The sequence below is a fragment of the Podarcis gaigeae genome (assembly GCF_964106915.1).
Source record: "Podarcis gaigeae genome assembly, chromosome: 11".
In the NCBI taxonomy this organism is placed as follows: domain Eukaryota; kingdom Metazoa; phylum Chordata; class Lepidosauria; order Squamata; family Lacertidae; genus Podarcis; species Podarcis gaigeae.
The window spans coordinates 34,194,520-34,213,021 of record NC_139687.1 but is presented as its reverse complement, the minus strand read 5'-3'; the positions used below and the strand labels follow the sequence as shown (position 1 = coordinate 34,213,021).

Sequence of the window (18,502 nt, the reverse complement as noted above, 5' to 3'; positions counted from 1 at the left end):
CTAGGGCTGCACCCACTGGCGGAGGAAGAGGAGTGCGGGGGGAGCACACCATCCCCAGCAATGCGATCCTGGTTGGGTGCCATCCCGGCTGCCTCCCACCCACACTGGGCGCCATTCCCCCACAGGCGGTGTGCCACGCCCCCAGGACACGTGCCACACCCCTGTGGGCAGCGCACCACGCCCCCTGGATGCACACCACACCCCTGCGGCTGGCGTGCCACGCCCCCGGGATGCGTGCCAGCCTCGTCCCCCACCTGCTCTCTGCTGCCCCCCCCAGTGCTGGAGCATGAAACTCCACCACTGGCTGCGCCAATCAATCTTTATTGCCCTTTCCAAATAACTTCTCACAGCCTTATCTATTGGATTTGGCAAGCCTGTTAACCCTCCTCCCTATACTTAAACAAGTACAGTGGTACCTTGGTACTCGAATGGCTTGGCCCCCGAACACCACAAACCCAGAAGTGAGTGTTCCGGTTTGCGAACGTTTTCAGAAACTGGACATCCGATGCAGCTTCCGATTGAGTTTAGGAAGCTCCTACAGCCAATCAAAAGCCACGCCTTGGTTTTTGAATGGTTTCGAGAGTCAAATGGACTCCCAGAACGGATTAAGTTTGAGAACCAAGGTACCACTAAATGTGTAGGGATTGGATGGGTAGCTCTCCTACAGTTAAAGGAGCCAGTCCTATCCTTCACTTCTATGCAAGTAATCCACTACATTAGCGCTACTGCCTTCTAAGTACTATCTGTGCCCTTCAGTATCCTGACAAAACTTACTTGGAGTAGCTGTGTGTTTAATAGGCCAAAATGCAGCCCTTAGCTTCTTGTCCCCCAAGCAGTAATGTCATCAGTGTTTGTAAAAAAAAAAAAAAGGAGGAAAAGGTTCTGACCTCCCTATGTCTCTTCAGCCTGGTCCTCGGGCCCTTGTCTGCATAAAAGAGTCCACGAGAATATCCTTGCAGAGTTTTATTCTCAAAAATCTTTGTGCAAAACACGACTGAATACACACCAGCACCAACCAACCCAAACACCAGCCTCAGCAACAAACTAACATTTTTCACTTATATATACAACTTGCTGCAAGCCACTGAGTCATGTTGACCCAGCTTTATTCCCATTAAAGAAACAGCGGCCATTTTAGCCGTGACATTGTTTAAGAACTAAACTCTTACTGCTCTTGCTTTTGCAGGGTGCTTTTGTGCAGGTTGGCACTTAAAGGAAACATGTAGTAATACTTACAGCTGTATGAGCAGCATTTTAAGGAGAAACATGGGATATATACTTATAAATACCTTTGCTACACCAAAGGTATTTGTGGGACACGCTCCTAGCTGCTTGCATGGGTGTAGCCAGGATTTTTGTGGGGGTGGGGTTGGGCCTTTTGTTAGGGTGGGGGGTGTGGGAGAAACTGTTTGCTATTGATTTTTATTGATTTGGGGGGGCAGCTGCCCCTCCCTGCTCCCCCTTGGCTATGCCCATGGGTGCTTTGGGCTCCAAATAGAGTATTCTGGGGATCTTAACGTAGCACACAGCTTGCCCACTTAGAAATACGCTGCCTCTTTTGTGCCCCCTCTGCACATATGGACTTCCCAACCTTCGTCCCAGTGCATTGTTAAAACCAAAAGGGGCAATATCGAGGCGGCAGTGGAGCGCGAGACTGAAAAATTTAATCCCAAGGCGGCAGATTCGGAGGGCATCCTGAGATGGGACTCTGTCTCACGTCCACTCGGCGGAAGGATATGTTGGCGCCGTGCCGCTCGACGTAGGCGCTCTCGAGGCCTGGAAGTATCTTGGCAGCTTCCCTCCTCCCGCTACCGCCGAACATGGAAGCGCGCGAGCCGGGTAAGGTCCGTGCGCCGCCCCTCGTAGAGAGTCTTGCGCGCTCGCTGGAGCTGAGGGGGGAGAGAGAGGCTCCAGCAGCCCTTCTTCCCTCCTCATAGTCGGCTTGGTGCCGCCCGGTTGAGCGCCGGTAGACCGTCGTCTGGCTCCCAATTATTTAATACATTAACAACAAAAATCACCCTTCCATTTCACTGCTGATTTTTTTTTTTTTAAGTGCGGCCGAGCGGGGGGAGGAGGCGTTGTAGAAACCGGTTTTTTTCTGTATGGAGAAAAAACTCACGTTCCTCGGTGGGAAGTGCAAATATTTCGGATTTTGAGGGGGGTTTCCGGTAGAAAAATAGCCAAAGGAGATTCCCAAAGCTCTGACCTCCGCACACCCGTGATGTACAAAGTGAGGTCAAGCATTCGTATCCGTTACAAAAAGAGAAACAACATGAAGCCAAAGAGAGAGAAGGGAAGCAACGGCTGGTGGTGTCCATTTTGAAACATGAAAAAAAGCGCTACCAGGGTTAAACTAGGGCAGTCTTTCCTCCTGCTTGTTAACCTGCAGGTATTCTGGACGCCGATTTCCATTAGGTCCAGCAAACGTGGCCAGTGGTAAAATAGGGGAACAGTGTGGTATAGTGGTTAGAGCGCTGGTTCAGGAGACCAGGGTTCAAATTCTGACTCGGCCATTGAAGTTCACTGGGCGACCTTGGGGCCACTCTCTCTGAGCCTCACTTAAACTCACAGGCATGTGTAGATAAAATGGGGAGGAGAAGTATGTATGTTGCCTTGAACTCCTTGGAGGAAAGGTGGGATATAAATACAGTAAAGGCAAGGTCAGACACCTGATCTATACTGTCTATACTGACTGGTGCTTCAGGGTTTCAGACAGGACATTCCCAGGATTGAACCTGGAACTTGCCACTGAGCTATGGCAATTCCCCAAAGTGATGTTGAGGGTTGTAGTCCAATAATATTTGGAGGGCAACGGATTGGGAAAGGCTGAAATAGAAACTTCCACATGTTTTTGAGTGAAGATTTCCTTCCAGCCACCATGCATTGTGATTTCTCTTTCTCCTTTTTTGCATGCACATGCTTGGTTGGTTGCTTCTTGGGTGCACCTGCTAGAATGAGGAGCAGGGCAGGTGTGCCAGCGCAAATATTAACCTTTTGTTCTCTATACATAAATCACTGCTCACCTCTGTGGTCAGCTTGTGTGGGTAAGTGTAACATCTGTTGTGGAGACTTGACTGGAAGACTGAAAAAAGCTATTTTGATTATTAGAGAGGAATAAATCAAGAGGATGCTGTTTTTCTAATCAGAGAAGCAATTGCTGCAATGTTACATACAAGACCCTGTGTCAGATAGTTTAATTGAAACACAGACAGAGAAAGAAATGGAGTGTCTTCAGAAATTAAACACATTACCACCTCTTAAGGTTATTGATTTGTTTTGAGGGCTATGTTGCTAATGCTTCCACAGCTTTTTTATGATATAAAACTGAAGAGCAATTTGCCTTTGTTCTTCCATTTGTTGACAAACCCATGCCTCTGTCGACAAAAGCAAAACCTGCCACTTACTGGATTGGATTAATCTCTTACAACTTCTGATCTGGATGGTTGGTGGATCTCTTGTTCCATGCACATATACCTCACATAGTGCTACATTGGGCCTTCTAGGTAGTGGTGCCCACCCTATGGAATGCTCTCCCATCAGATTTCAAGGAGTAAATAACTATACAACTTTTAGAAGACATCTGAAGGCAACCATGTATAGGGAAGTTTTTATACCCCAGCTGGACAGGGTATAAATAATAAATAAATATTAATATTATTAATGTTTGATGTTTTATTATGTTTTTATATACCGTAGGTTGAAAGCCGCCCAGAGTGGCTGGGGCAACTCAGTAAGATGGGTGGTGTACAAATAATAATTTCTTGTTGTTAATTTCCACACATGGGGAAATCTCAGTATCATCTACACTGACTGGCAGCAACTCTCTAATACTTTAGGCATGGCACTCTCCCAGCTCTACCTGGAGATGCCAAGGATTACACCTGGGACCTTCTGCATGCAAAGCAGATGCTGTGCCACTGAGCTGTAGACCTTCCCCTTCAAAAGTTCCACTTTACTATGATTCCTAGAAGACCCTGCTCCCTGCCTTGCAGGCCTTTTCCCACCTGGTCTGGGAGGGTGAGGCCCTGATTGACTACAAAAGCTGCTGAATTCTTGGGCTGGCAGTGTTTAGGGGCTTTCGTTGAGGTGTGGGATAGTTGCTGCTATTGATATTATTTTTTTAATTGTTTACAACTACTGTTGTTTGTAATTATGTGGGTTTTTTGTATGTTGTAAGCAGCCTTGAGTGTGGTTTTAAGTTTGGAAAGGTGACATACAAATGAAATGAAGGACTGACTGATTAGCCTTTATGTTCAAATCTTTCCTTTATTGTCAATAATAGCTTATTTTATTCCTACTTTAATGCTAGATATTATTTCTGTTTCACATTAGTTGTCTCTATTCCCACACACGCACGGCTTAATAAGCTTTTGTAAGCTGTCTAACATTGACATTTATTCCTCCAATGTTCTCAACATAGGGTGTTGGAGTGAAAATATATTGGATTATTTCCTGAATGCCAAACAAATTAAAACAAGAGATGGAGCTGAAATCATCTGGTACCATAGAGCAAATAATAAGTTACAAATGACAGAGGCGATACAGAGTAAGTATTTGCTGGACAATATATTTGAAAACAGACCAACTGTTAACTGAGAATATGATAAAAGTGGATTATTTTAGTTTCACAATGTATCATGGAAGCACTTCTGAGGCCAGAGTTCAATTACCAGAGCGTTGCATGTGGTTTGTTAGAATAATAGTTTGTTTCTTTTGTGATCATCAAATCAGAGAGCTACTCAGTTGCCTGGCAGCCATGCCACTTAAGAAATGCATTTCTAGCCCTTATGTTTTGAGACAATATGTGAAAAATATGAGTGCATCATAAGCTTTATGCAACATTTTCTGAAGGCATTCCATTGTGGCTGCAATTATTTATTATATAACACCCTTTAAGCAAATTTCCAAGATGGGAAAGGCAGAGAACCTTATGGCACGAGCCCATCCTAAACAGTGGAGAAGAGATTGCATGGAGTGATGGTGGTAAAATATTTGAACCCCCAGTCTAGGTATGTGACAACAGTGGTGGAAAACCAATGTCCTTCAAGATGTTGCTAGAGTATACCTCTTGTCATCCCATTGGCCATGGTAACTGGGGCTGATGGTAGCTGAAGTCCAGCAACATTTAGAGGGGTCACAGGTATCCTACCTGCTCGGCTACAGGTAGAGGCGTACCTAGGTTCCCTTTGCGCCCTTGGCAAGGAGATATATTGGTGCCCCCATCTCCACAAAAAAAGCATGATGTATTTAAATAATCACAAAAGACTTAAACTGGGGGCTTAACAGCAAATTCTATAAATGTCTACTCATGAGTACATATCACCAAGTTCAATGGGGCTTACTCTGAAGAAACTGGGTACACAGGACTGCAGCCTAAATCTGGCACGCCAGAGGCAGGAACTTCTGAGAATGACTCACTTCCCTTTTAGTGCAGAAAGGCACTAACTTGGAGGTTGCACACTTTACTCAGAAGTAAGCAGCACTTAAGTTGATGGCTTTTGCTCTCTGGGATAAGCATGCAGCAGCACACACACTGGAAATCAGTTAAGGTAAGAAAGAAACCAGGGATATTAGATATTTGAAGATGGCTATCATATCTTCTCTAAGTCCCTCTTTACCAGGCTAAACATACCAAATGCCCTCAACCATTTTTCATTATGCTTGGTTTCCAGGCACTTCAACATCTTGGTTGCCCTCCACTGCACATGTTCCAGCTTGTCAGTATCCTCCTTAAATTGTGGCTCCAATAACTGGACACAGTACTCCAGGTGTGTGACCAAGGCAGAATAGAGCAGGACTGTTACTTCCATTGATCAGGACACTGTAACTCTGCTGATGTAGCCAATAATAGCAATAGCTTTTTTTTGCTGCTACATCACACTGTGGACTCATGTTAAACTTGGGGCCTACTAAGACCCCTAGATCATTTTCACATGCAAACCAGGTGCCCCCCATCTTATATTTGTGTAGCTGGTTCTTCCTGCTGAAGTGTAGAACCTTGTATTTGTCCCTTAGTTTGGGCCAATCTGTTGACGTCATATTGAATCCTGATTCTGTCCTGCAACATTAGTTACCCCTCCCATTTTGGTGTCATCTGCAGTGGCGTAGCGTGGGGGGTGCAGGGGGGGCCGGCCGCACCGGGCGCAACATCTGGGGGTTAGGGTTAGGGGGCGCAAATTCATGGGTTAGGGGGCGCAAATTACTTGCCTTGCCCTGGGTGCTGACAACCCATGCTACGCCACTGGTCATCTGCATATTTGATGAGCATCCCCTCAATACCTTCAGGTGCAAGTCTCTCCTTGTCCTGCCCTACTCCAGAATTCCCTTTTTGTGGGGACATACCATTTTAAATTACACCAGTTTAAGTTCTGGCTGAGTCCCAGTTGAGCAAGGTTGAGGGACTTGCTCCAGCACAGCCCCAGCTGCATTCAAGATTTGCCAGATCAACATTTGTTCATTTTGGCAGATCCTGGGTTGGAATTGCACTGTAAGTCTATAACCCTAATCCCATTGACCTGGGAATAGGACCCATTTAATCCAATGGGACTTGCTTTGGAGTAGATATGGTTAGGACTGGAGCCTAAATTGTTTGCCTTAAAAAGCACAAACATGAGAAATTAATTAAGTAGCTTCTGTGGAGTACAAAATAAGGCGAAGAATGCAATTAGTGTGCTTTTCAATTTACTGCCCACTCACAAATTAACTTGTCAACTGTTTTTTAAAGCAAAGATTCTTAAGCTTAATGTTTTAAGCTAGATACTTCTATTCCAGCAAACAACCGTACTCTATAGTGTGAAATATTTGTATTTATGAATATATTTAAAATAACACTGACAAGTCTATCTAAGTGAATGCAATAGTCCTGGTTTTCCCAAGCCTCCCAGATGAGCTATGTGAACAGAGATATGAATCTATGTTTCCACTGTCTGTGTCTAGTGATCTCCTTCAAGTGGATTAAACTGACTCTTGATACATAAATGTTAGATAGCAATACAATTTATCCATGACAAATTTAAATGTCACAACACTGCTTGTTTTACTGTTTCTGTTCATGTTTTTTTAAACAAACAGGTCCAGCTCACATGATAGAGGCTGATGTTCTTCTTTGTGAAGAAGAGGGAAGTGGTGAGCCCATCATGGCTCATCCACCTGAAACCAGTAGTGATAACACATTAAAGGAATGGCTGAATGAAATTAAAAACACTAGCAAGGGCATCAAGCTTGATTTTAAAAGGTATTTGGAATATATATAGATACATGTTTGTAAGATTAAGGGTGCAGTCCTAAATGCACACATGCTTACTAAGAAGTAAGTTCCATTGAGCTTAGTGAGACTGTCTTCCCAGTAAACTTGCGTAGAACTGCACAAGTACAATTCTACAGTAATTAACAGTAATTATAACATTAGATATAGCCAACAGCAATATCTCTTAAGTTTTAAAGCATTTTAGGATACAATAAAATAAAGCATTTTGCTTAGGTTAAACATTTCCCCCTGCAAAATTCCTCAGTTCCCACCTTTCCCATTTTCATGTGATCTGCAGCCTCAGGTTTAGTCCATTGCATTTTCTCTTAATATAATTTATACCTTATCCTTCTTATTCAATACAGTACAACAAGGCAGCTTACAAAAACTATAATAACAGATAAAAGCAAGACCAGCGAGACATTAAGAAATGGTCACATGCAGCTAGAATATATGATGTTACAATGCAGCTGTTATAGATATTAGAATAGAGCTCGAACCATAAAGCATCACACTATATTTAATGATGCTTAATTTAACATGTATTTGGTACAAAAGTATTAATCACTTTACAGTCTGTGTTATCATGGTTAATTTGCTGAGCTGGAATTTCATGGTGTAAGAATCTTTAGAAGCTGACAATAAAGAGCATTATATGAATCAATCCTAGTGTTACAGATAAGCGAGTAACGCTGTGGTCTAAACCACTGAGCCTTAGGCTTGCTGATCAAAAGGTTGGCGGTTCGAATCCCCATAACAGGGTGAGCTCCCATTGCTCGGTCCCAGCTCCTGCCAACCTAGCAGTTTGAAAGCACACCAAAAGTGCAAGTAGATTAATAGGTACCACTCTGGCGGGAAGGTAAAGGGTGTTTCCTTGCGCTGCTCTGGTGTCAGTGTTCCATGGCGCCAGAAGTGGCTTAGTCATGCTGACCACATGACCCAGAAAAACTGTCTGCGGAGCGGACAAACGCCAGCTCCCTCGGCCTGTAAAGCGAGATGCAACCCTCTGCAACCCCAGAGTCGCTCATAACTGGACTTAACTGTCAGGAGTTCCTTTACCTTTACTAAGATGTATTCAGATTACTTGTTGTTCTGTCTTTACAGCCTAGCAGCTGTTAATCCATCAATGAAGCTTCTTGGAGACATAAAACTCAGGCAACCGGTTTGGATTAATGCAGACATTCTTCCCGGACCAAATGGAAGTAATTGTGTAGTAGATGCAAAGGGGTTTCTAGACACTGTGATAACATTTTTTCCAGATGTAACTTTGTCATTAGGATGGACAACTGGGTGGATTAATCTAAAATGCAATAAAGGTAAGAATAAATATTGGAATGCTTCGCAAGAATTCATCCACCTAATACTATGCAAGATACAAAATCATGCAGTTAATTTACCTAACAGTATGCATTCTAGGAAATTATGTCAAGCTGTTATCATTGACATAGTTTATATTTTATATTTCATTTTGTGTTTCCTTGTACTTGGTCATCTTAGTTGTCTATCTGCTCCTTTCAGGTTTGGGACCTCTGGTGCTGTGATGCTTCCCCCCGCCATTAAATAAAATTAGGAAAGCTGCTCTGTGTGTACAAAAGAATAAGCATGCAGAGCTGCCCGCTTAAATTAGGTGGAAGTAACTTACTGTGAATTACTGTAACATATGAAGTGTGCCTGGGTCATGTTAAAATCCAGGACTGTTATCTTCCATGCGCCTGTACACACAACACATTATGAAACCTGTTTTCCCAGCTATTTGAAAATAAATGTTGTTCTAGGTTTGTATGCTCTGAAGTCAACAGGAATTTGAGTCTGGATTTAAGATTTCTGAGCCCATTTCACAGCTTGGTGCTCATTGTCTCTCCCCCTGGTGCCTGGTTCCTGAAAAATTATTTCTGATCATTAATATTTTGTGGTTGTAACTTTAAAAAACCCATGCATGCTGCTGAGATGGCAAAATAAGTTATTGAAAGAATTATGTGTTTTGTTATTATTATTTTTTAGGCTATAGTTTAGCAATGGTGCAAGAGATGGCCAAGATATGTAGAGATCTTACTCAGCCAATAACATTTCCTGTTCGAGCTGCTTTGGTCCGTCAGTCAATACCTGAACTACTGTGGTTATTACAGCAGTCAAACAGGTATAGTTAACATCAATGGGGTGATTTGGAGATTGGAGACCAACTGGGAGCTTGGGGTGGCATGTAACAGTATGTTCATTGTCCATTGAGCATTTCTCCCTCATAGAACTGAATGGAAAGCTTCTGTACACCAATAGCTTAGCATTAATGCTAGTTAACTACCCATTCATTTTTTAAATCAGTGTGTCAGGTATATAGTTCAACATTTAAGTATTAAAGAGAAGGGTCGTGGCTCAATTGTAGAACAATTTGCTTTGCATGCAGAAGTTCTTGGGTTCAGTCCCTGGTTTCTCAAGGTAAGGATGAAAATTGCCCCCATCTGAAACCCTGGAGAGTGAGTGTAGACAGTAGGCTAGATGGGCGAAGGGGCAGACTTGGCATAAGGCAGCTTCTTGTGTTGGTATTATTAATGATGGACATACTTGAACAAAAAACAATGAGCTTGTGCACATATGCTTAAAAACTGTTGACAGAATAGAATGATTGTATAAGGCAACTTCAATATATGCAAAAAATACCTGGTATTTTTTTCTGACATTGTTGGAATTCCCCAGTTTGGACATAAAAAGGAACTTGGACTTAATGCAAGTCAGCCATGATGCTGGTGTGCTAGAAGAAGGAGCTGTGCAATGATGTTGAGAAAATATTAGCAGAGGCACTTCTATCATTTTAATAATGGATTCTGCCTATCTTAAATTTTAATATTAATGTTATTTGCTTAAGTTTTATGTAGACTTCTATAAAATTAAACCAAAGTTTTGGTGACTTTCATTCCAGATACACTCTGACAATTTGGACAGGAAAACATGATGACTATTCCGTAGAAGATCTGCTCTTCATCAGAGAGAGCTTTGATAAAAGTAGAGTTTTTTATGATATCTTAGAACCACAAAAGTCTGAGTTTAGAAAGGCCATAGGAATGCAAATTGCGGCATAAAGAGAACAGACTGTGATCGGAGTTCATGTTTATGGAACGGGGCTTTCCCATATTCCGCTTCTCTTTGCCGTACTCCTTGCTCACCCAATCTGCTTCTGGGGGTTGGGAATTCTTGGGATGGTATGGGAGTTGAGAGAGTTAGACCTGGACATTAAATAGAACTTTTACCATGGCTTTCCAGAAGTAGTTGTACTCTAACTCCCATATTCCCTGACCACTGGTCATGCTTGCTGCGCTGATGGGAATTGGGAATCAAACAAAATATTTGGAGGACCAAAAGCTCCCCATCTCTGTCCTAATCTATGCAAAAAAGTTCCTGTTCTGGATACCATAGTGCCACTATCCCATGGGCACACAAAGTGTAATATACTTGAACAAGTATTTTTATTCATTCTATTATTTATTTCATAGTTTTTGTACCCAGCTCTTCCACTGGAGCAAACACAACCTACAGTATAAAGAGTACTATAATCTAAAAACAAAATAAAATCATACATCCATTATAAAACAGCAGTACTTAGCCTCACCATAAAGAAGGCTGATCGCCGAAGAATTGATGCTTTTGAATTATGGTGCTGGAGGAGACTCTTGAGAGTCCCATGGACTGCAAGAAGATCAAACCTCTCCATACTGAAGGAAATCAACCCTGAGTGCTCACTGGAAGGACAGATTGTGAAGCTGAGGCTCCAGTACTTTGGCCACCTCATGAGAAGAGAAGACTCCCTGGAGAAGACCCTGATGTTGGGAAAGATGGAGGGCACAAGGAGAAGGGGACGGCAGAGGACGAGATGGTTGGATAGTGTTTTCGAGGTTACCAGCATGAGTTTGAGCAAACTGCGGGAGGCAGTGGAGGACAGAGGTGCCTGGCGTTCTCTGGTCCATGGGGTCACGAAGAGTCGGACACGACTAAACAACAACAACAACACTTAGCCTCAACTCCAACTAGCAGCAACATCATCTGGTTTTAGTTTGATTCTGCTTCAGATTAATGTTTCATTGAAAGCAACTGCCACTTCAGTACATAATTCTCGAACATGTATTCCCTTTTAGTCTTCAGTGCTCAGGTCCCATGCTTTTTAAACTTTTATAGAAGGCAAATTCACATCCACCCACTTAAAATGTCATTTTTTCCCCCTTACCTGGATGTTAAGCTTATTGTGTTTTCTTCATTATCCACCTATTTGTAATCACAGAGCCTTTGGTTACAGTTTGAGTAGATTTATTTCTGTACTTTCCATAAACCTACTTTATGTTATCTCATAGAGCTCCCATACAAAGCTGGGCTGTTGTGCTTGGAAACTGAATAATGTTATCCTTATGGGTGCATGTTATTTGCTTTATATTACCAGCATTTGTGTGCACTAGAAAATACATAAATGAAACTGTAATCGTTCTAAAATGATTTGATGTTGCAGAAATCTCTTTCCTCAGACTCAATAAAACTGTTTTTGAAATTACCAGCATGTCTTCGATACAGTTTCTCCTACATTGTTAAAAGACAGCTACTTATTTCTGTAATAACTTTATTAACATTTAAAGCAAAATTATACAAATAACTTGTGGGAGTTAGATTTAGAAAGTTTGGTTGTTTCTTTGATAAGCTGACAAATGCAAGAAAGCTTCCCAACACAAGACTTTTACAAGCTGAGTTCTATGGCACTTCATAGACTAGTAAACTAATCATGGCATAAGCTTTGGAGGATAAGAGTTCACTTTATCAGAAGGAGATTCTAATTCATGAACATTTAAGGATCTTTAAGTAAAGAATAACCTTTCAAAATTCTTGTTAGGGCAATACCTTTTTTTAGGCTAACCAAAATGTCACCAAACAGTGTGCAAGCTTTTAAATTATCCTGACCTCTTTTTCAGGTTGTTATAAACAAATGGAGATGGCTGAGAGAAATTGGCTGGTGGTGGAGCCATGGAATCTGCGTCCTGTCACAGACTCAAGACAGAATGCAGGCAAAACTGTGCCCAAGGAACGGTGCTGGGGTTTTTCCTTAGGGGCAACCACCTCGTGCCCTGCATTCCCGTCCCCCCACACCCTACACCTGCAACGATGGTCAGCAGCCCAGTTCCTGGCTGGCCCTTCTAATTCCCACCCCAGAAAGCTCTCCACATCCTTTCCTGGAGCATGGCAGGGAGGGTGCAGGTGCACAAAAAGAAAAAAAGAAAGAAATGAACCATTGAGGAGAGAAAGGAGAGAAGCTGTCACCACTAAAGCAGCAGCATAATGGGGGAAAGCCAGGGTGGTGGTGATAGGAGGAGCGCCACCACATAGAGGAAGTGGGCAGAGATAGTGGGGAGGTTAAGGCAATGGGATGGGGCGCACACTGGTTTGGCCCAGGCCCCATTGGACAGCTGTGGTGGTCGGAGGTAGCAGCAGATATTATGATTAGGCTCTGCTAGGTGAAATGCAGGTTTTAGGTTGGCCCAAAGGCTTCTGAGAAGAATGAACATACAATGGTCCCACCAAACTTGGGAAGTTATTTTTAAAATATTAAGTAGGCAAAGCACACCAGCTCTTTGGTAGGTGGAAAACAGGAATTTGTTTTTGTCACAGTCCACTGTAAATAGAAAGCTAAAATGTAACTCATGTCTGTAGAATATATCATCTCATAAAAAGTTACAAGTTACAACCTAGTGCATAGAGGAAGAGTAACAAAAGCTTAGAGAAATTGTCAGACTGCACAAATAAATGATTGTACAGTGGTACCTCGGTTTACGAACTTAATCGGTTCCGGAAGTCCGTTCTTAAACTGAAACTGTTCTTAAATCGAGGCACACTTTCCTTTATGAGGCCTCCCACTGCCAATGCCCTTCCACCGTTCAGCTTCCGTTCATAAACAGAGGTAAAGTTCGCAAACCGGGACACTACTTCCAGTTTTGCAGAGTTTGTAAACTGAAAAGTTCATAAGCAGGGCTGTTGTTAAACTGAGGTACCACTGTAGTGGGAAATAGCTTTGCAGTGGAAGAAACACCACTGTTGCTTTGTTTTCAACCTATGAATTAATTCAGTGCATTTTGGATTCCATATTGGCAGGATTGCTAATACATCAGCTTCTGTGATAAGTCATTACATTTTGCTTAAACTGGTATGACGTCAACTCTATGATTCTATGAGGATAAAATCAGATAGATGATAGATCTATAGAAGATGATAGCTGTAACATGTATAGAACTACCGTATTTTTTGCTCTATAAGACTCACTTTTTCCCTCCTAAAAAGTAAGGGGAAATGTGTGTGCGTCTTATGGAGCGAATGCAGGCTGCGCAGCTATCCCAGAAGCCAGAACAGCAAGAGGGATTGTTGCTTTCACGGCGCAGTGATCCCTCTTCCTGTTCTGGCTTGTGAGATTCAGAATATTTTTTTTCTTGTTTTCCTCCTCCAAAAACTAGGTGCGTCTTGTGGTCTGGTGCGTCTTATAGAGCGAAAAATACGGTAAATCTTGCCAGACCAGATTAGCATTATGCTCAGGTCATCAAGGAAAACCATTCCAAAAGATCTAGTGCTGAATCTCTGTATGTCTCAATAGTTGCATTGTTTCCATACATTGCTCAGCTTGCCTGTATACAATGCAAGGAAATCCACAGTGTGAGCATTAAGGAATATGCCAAACTAATTCCCCATTACATCTTAAAATTCTGGATGGGTTTTGAAGCTTAGAATCACAACTGAAAAGGAAACTCATACTGTTTCATTTTGAAATGCATTTGATAAATTCTGTGGCAATTTCCAACCTACATTTGCTTCTCTGCAAGGTGAATTTTTCTTTCAAAGAGAACAATTCTCCCATCTCTTTTTATGACAGTGGTTTTGATACTGGAAAACTCATTATTCCCTTAATCCTTTTTCTTATAACCTGAAATGTCAAACCCTTGGATGACATTGAACTGCCCACATTTGCATCTGTTTACAGTGTTCAGGGAGCAGACTGGAATGAGTCAAGGTAAGCTCTTTTCTCTTAAACATATGCCTATCCATTTGAAAATGCACATACTTCTACATAAATGTTGGGAGGGGGCGGTTAGGCAGTAGAGAACCCACGTATGAATTCATATCAAATACATGATTTACATGTGGAATTACAGGTTTATCACAAAACATCAAACAATTCAAAAGGATATACAATTTTGAATTTATAAAAATAAATTACATATAAATAAAAGCATGAGAAAGTTTCCTGAAAGCTACTGGTACTACATTTCAGTCTTTGTAAGGAAGTTATTTTACAAAATTTATCAGATACAGGTATATAAATTTTGTACAAAATGGGGGGGACCGGGACCAAAGAGATGTTTACTTCAAGCACTCTATGATACGTGCATGAAGGGGAAAGGTAAAGTTGCCCCCTGTTGTCCACACATTCAGCAGACCATTTTAAAAGGAGCCCATGTGCTGCAGCTGTACACATGTCTGGTCCTTGGTCAAATAAAACCCCAATCAGGTAGTCTCCTTTGCCACAATCCACTCAACATGTGGACGCCAGGGGTAAGATTGTCGTATCTACACATACTGTGCATCTGGAGAACTTGCAGGTTAACAGCACTCAAATGAGGCAACTGGTATGACATGAAAACATTTACTTATCATGATTAGATCAGCATGATCTATTCTATTAGTGAGAGAGAAAACAAACTAAAGTGGAGCATTTAAGACTGCTTCAGATATAAAATAACTTCCCAAACAAAAATAATTTCCAGTGCATATGTTTCTACCTTGATTATGAAAAATATAGATTATAACAATGATTTTCATTTCAAGGAGGGTACTGTTTTGTGTTTGCAAGGCGACTTAGGGCGCCTGGTCAATATTTTCTCAAAATCATGTTTCTTTGAAAGCTTGGGCTGCATACTCCAAAACCAAGTAGATGCAACAGAAACAATCTCAAGTCTATACTCATCTTTCTGAGACTTAATATGGAACTTACCAGCTGAATGTAAAAATTATTTAAGTTGCTAACTTTTAAGAGGGGTTATGAGCCACTACTGAGTTTTCCTGCCAGACCAAATGCTTTTATTTGGGTTGGGCACCGGGTTTGGTGGTACACCCCTTAGGGAAAATTCTTGCTCAATGCCAGAAGTTTCACTAGCTTCCTGGTACCATTCTTAGTCTATCTGCTCATTGTAGCTACCGCTTTTATCTATTACTTCCTTATTTTCAACTGTGGGTGCCATGCACTAGGGCGTTCTTATAAATGTTGGTGGCAAGTGCAGGTATCTATGAGGTCTGGCATTATTTGTATGTTTTTGTGCTGTGAGTAGCTTCTCAATCCCAGCATGTAAACAGCTGAACTATACAAGTGTGTCATCAGCAGTCATAGGACTGCCTCAGCCCATGACACCCACAGCTGGAAGTCAAGACAGATTGACTCACATCTGTGGCTGCATAATGGGACATATGTCAGTGAACAAATATGAATACACCATGGAAGAACAGTCAGCCTAACTGAAATTAATGGCTGTGGGTGTCATTTTCCAATATCAGTAGTTTCCAAAAAATACCCGTTGAAGCTTATGATTTGCCTTTGTCGTTTCATAATTTGTCAGGAGTCAACAATTATTTTAATATACACAATTCATCTTTTTTAAAAAAAATAAGGGGCATTCTTGAGCCGTGATATCTGTTATAGCCTTGTTTTCAAAGTAGGAACATGGAATGCAGTGTTTAAAAAAGTACACACAGTAACTAGACATCTTAGCTACACTCAATTCTTGCTATGTTTTGGGTCATATGGATGCAGTGAAAGGGTTGTCAGAGGCAATCCAGTGCTTCCACTGTTACACCCACACCATCCCAGCTCAGCCCTAGTTCCATTTAGCAGCACTAATGATGGTGTCAGGAGGACAGCTCCCCCCATCACACACACTGCTACAGCTTTTATCTAGGCTGAACCTATATTGTTTAATTGGTTGTTATTATTTAAATTAAATTTCTGACACACCCTTCCTTCCAAATGAACACAGGGCAGCAAAGTAGCAAAGCAATACATTTACAAATAATTTTAAAAACCCCCACACATTTTAAAACAATTAAAACTGTCTTAATTAGTGCAATAAAGGCTCAAATTAGAATTTGCAGCCCTATGTCTGATAGCTTCTTTGCTTTAAAATTTGCCTCAAATACAATTTTTACTGTCTTCCATTTTGGTACCAGTTGATATTTGATGGTTCAGCTCCCCATTATTGCTAAGCCAAAGGCCATTGCCAATCATTCAGGGGTACAATAGGAAAAAAAACACAGAACACTGCTCAAAATATTATAAATATCACAATGCGTTGCAATATCAGATCTTTTCCAATAATAAAAAAGCTATTAAACTCATTAGAGAAATGAGTCATAATTATAAATGCTCATTTATAATTCATTCAGCACTACTATCTGGAATGCTTTACTCTACTTTATTAGGAAGCAAAGGAAGCAGATTTGCCTGGGATAAGAAGCACCACTAACCTTACAACCTCCCCCATTTTGTTCAATAGTGCTGTTGTTTTCTGCTATGGGTTCTATGGAGAACAGGGATGGAGGTTCATTCATGGCTTCCCTCCTCAATCACCCTGTTCTTTTTGAGATGGCAGACATGGGGGGAAATATATACCTGAACCTTTTTTGAATATTAATTCCCACAATAACTCCTCATCTGCAAGAAGGTAAGAAAACAGAATGGTGGTGAGGTTGGAACACAAGAACATGAGATAGCATGGGATGCTGGGTAAAGCACTGTTTTGGAGACAGCCTTGGAGTTGGTGGAAATAACAGGTGAAGAGGCTATAAGTGAGAACCTGGATACTGAGAAGAATCTGTTTATAACAGAAACATTTTATAGCTGCATATTAATTAGTATAGAATAGCTGTCTTCTTTACTATGGATCTACTGTCTTTGTATAAGCGAGTAAGCCAAAGCACTACTAGCCACCCTGAACAGAATATTGTTAATTATTCAGGGCTTTCAGTCAATAACATTTACTTTCTGATTAGATCAGAAATTACTGAAAGATTAAAGACACAAAACATTTTTAAGTAACAACATAGTGCCAGTTATCAGCGAACACAGAAATCTGATAAATGTTTCACAGGAACTGTTCCAGTACAAAACACTAATGCTGACATTTACAATATCAGCACTCTTTACCACTCCAATAAAACGCAAGTAAACAACAGAGCTGCTTTTCATAGCAAATGTCTGTAGGATGTGAAAGATCTGGAGCAAAGATAAAAAAAACACCTGCCCCAATTTAGCAAGGTCTATGCTGCATGAGGAATATAATTAATAATAATAATTAATAAATAATAATAATAATACTTTATTACTTATACCCCACCCTTCTGGCTGGGCAGCTCCCAACATAACATAAAAAACACAGTGAGACATCAAACATTAAAAACTTCCCGATACAGGGCTGTCTTCAGAAAGCCATGTAATTATTTATTTGACATCTGATGGGAGGGTGCTCACAGGGCAGGTGCGACTACCAAGAAGACCCTCTGTCTGCTTCCCTGTAACTTTACTTCAGTGAGGGAACCACCAGAAGGCCCTCAGAACTGGACCTCAGTGTCCAGGCTGAATGATGGGGGTGGAGACACTCTTTCAGGTATGTTGAATTGGATTTGTGTTTTAATGCACATCCCCATTTAGAGGCACCAGAAGCTACGTAAACCAAAACTGGGGACAGGTGGGCTGTGTAACTGCATTCAAAGGGGAGAAAAGTGAGATCATTATGCCTTTACCACACTTGAATTGTAACAATAACTACTGGAGGTCTATAGCCAGTGTTTTGGCTAGTTTTTCTAACACACTCCCATCCCCAAAGCCAGTCCACCCATGAGGCAAGGTGAGGCAACCACCTCAGATGGTAGGATCCAGAAGTGATGTAGATCTTTATTCCCCACTTGTTCCTGATGTTGAATGGGGAAGTGCCATTTTACAGTTTGCCTCAGGTGCCAAAATGTCTTGGATCAGCCCTTCCTGTCCCATAAACAATGGATCATGGGAGGAATCTCTCCCACAGTCCCAAACAGAAATACTGTCTCTCTCACCATTTTTTTCTGTTACCTTTTGACTCGTCTCTACCCTAGCTGACATTTTGGTGGCAGCTTCTTTTTCATAATCCCAGACTACATAGTCCCTGCCAACGTGCACATCAAAGAAACTTGTCTGCCAGGCACTCCACGATAACGCCC

General features: G+C 41.6%; 1 protein-coding gene and 1 long non-coding RNA gene across 2 annotated transcripts; one reads left to right on the top strand and one right to left on the bottom strand.

The window, feature by feature from the left end:
• The first annotated feature begins 2,456 nt into the window (after positions 1-2,456).
• Positions 2,457-17,068, top strand: FAM151B (family with sequence similarity 151 member B). The gene is given in 9 exon segments (XM_083703315.1): positions 2,457-3,044; positions 4,421-4,546; positions 7,072-7,234; positions 8,351-8,562; positions 9,248-9,383; positions 10,161-10,243; positions 12,190-12,248; positions 12,250-12,304; positions 14,241-17,068. Coding segments are annotated over 9 exon segments (1,152 nt in total). The 5' UTR covers positions 2,457-2,845; the 3' UTR covers positions 14,360-17,068.
• On the bottom strand, positions 10,702-14,243 carry LOC310827370. Its single transcript, XR_014556298.1, has 3 exons — positions 13,762-14,243; positions 11,252-13,501; positions 10,702-10,842 (listed from the first exon to the last, which is right to left on the bottom strand). It is a non-coding gene; the product is annotated as an uncharacterized lncRNA (long non-coding RNA).
• Positions 17,069-18,502: the final 1,434 nt, after the last annotated feature.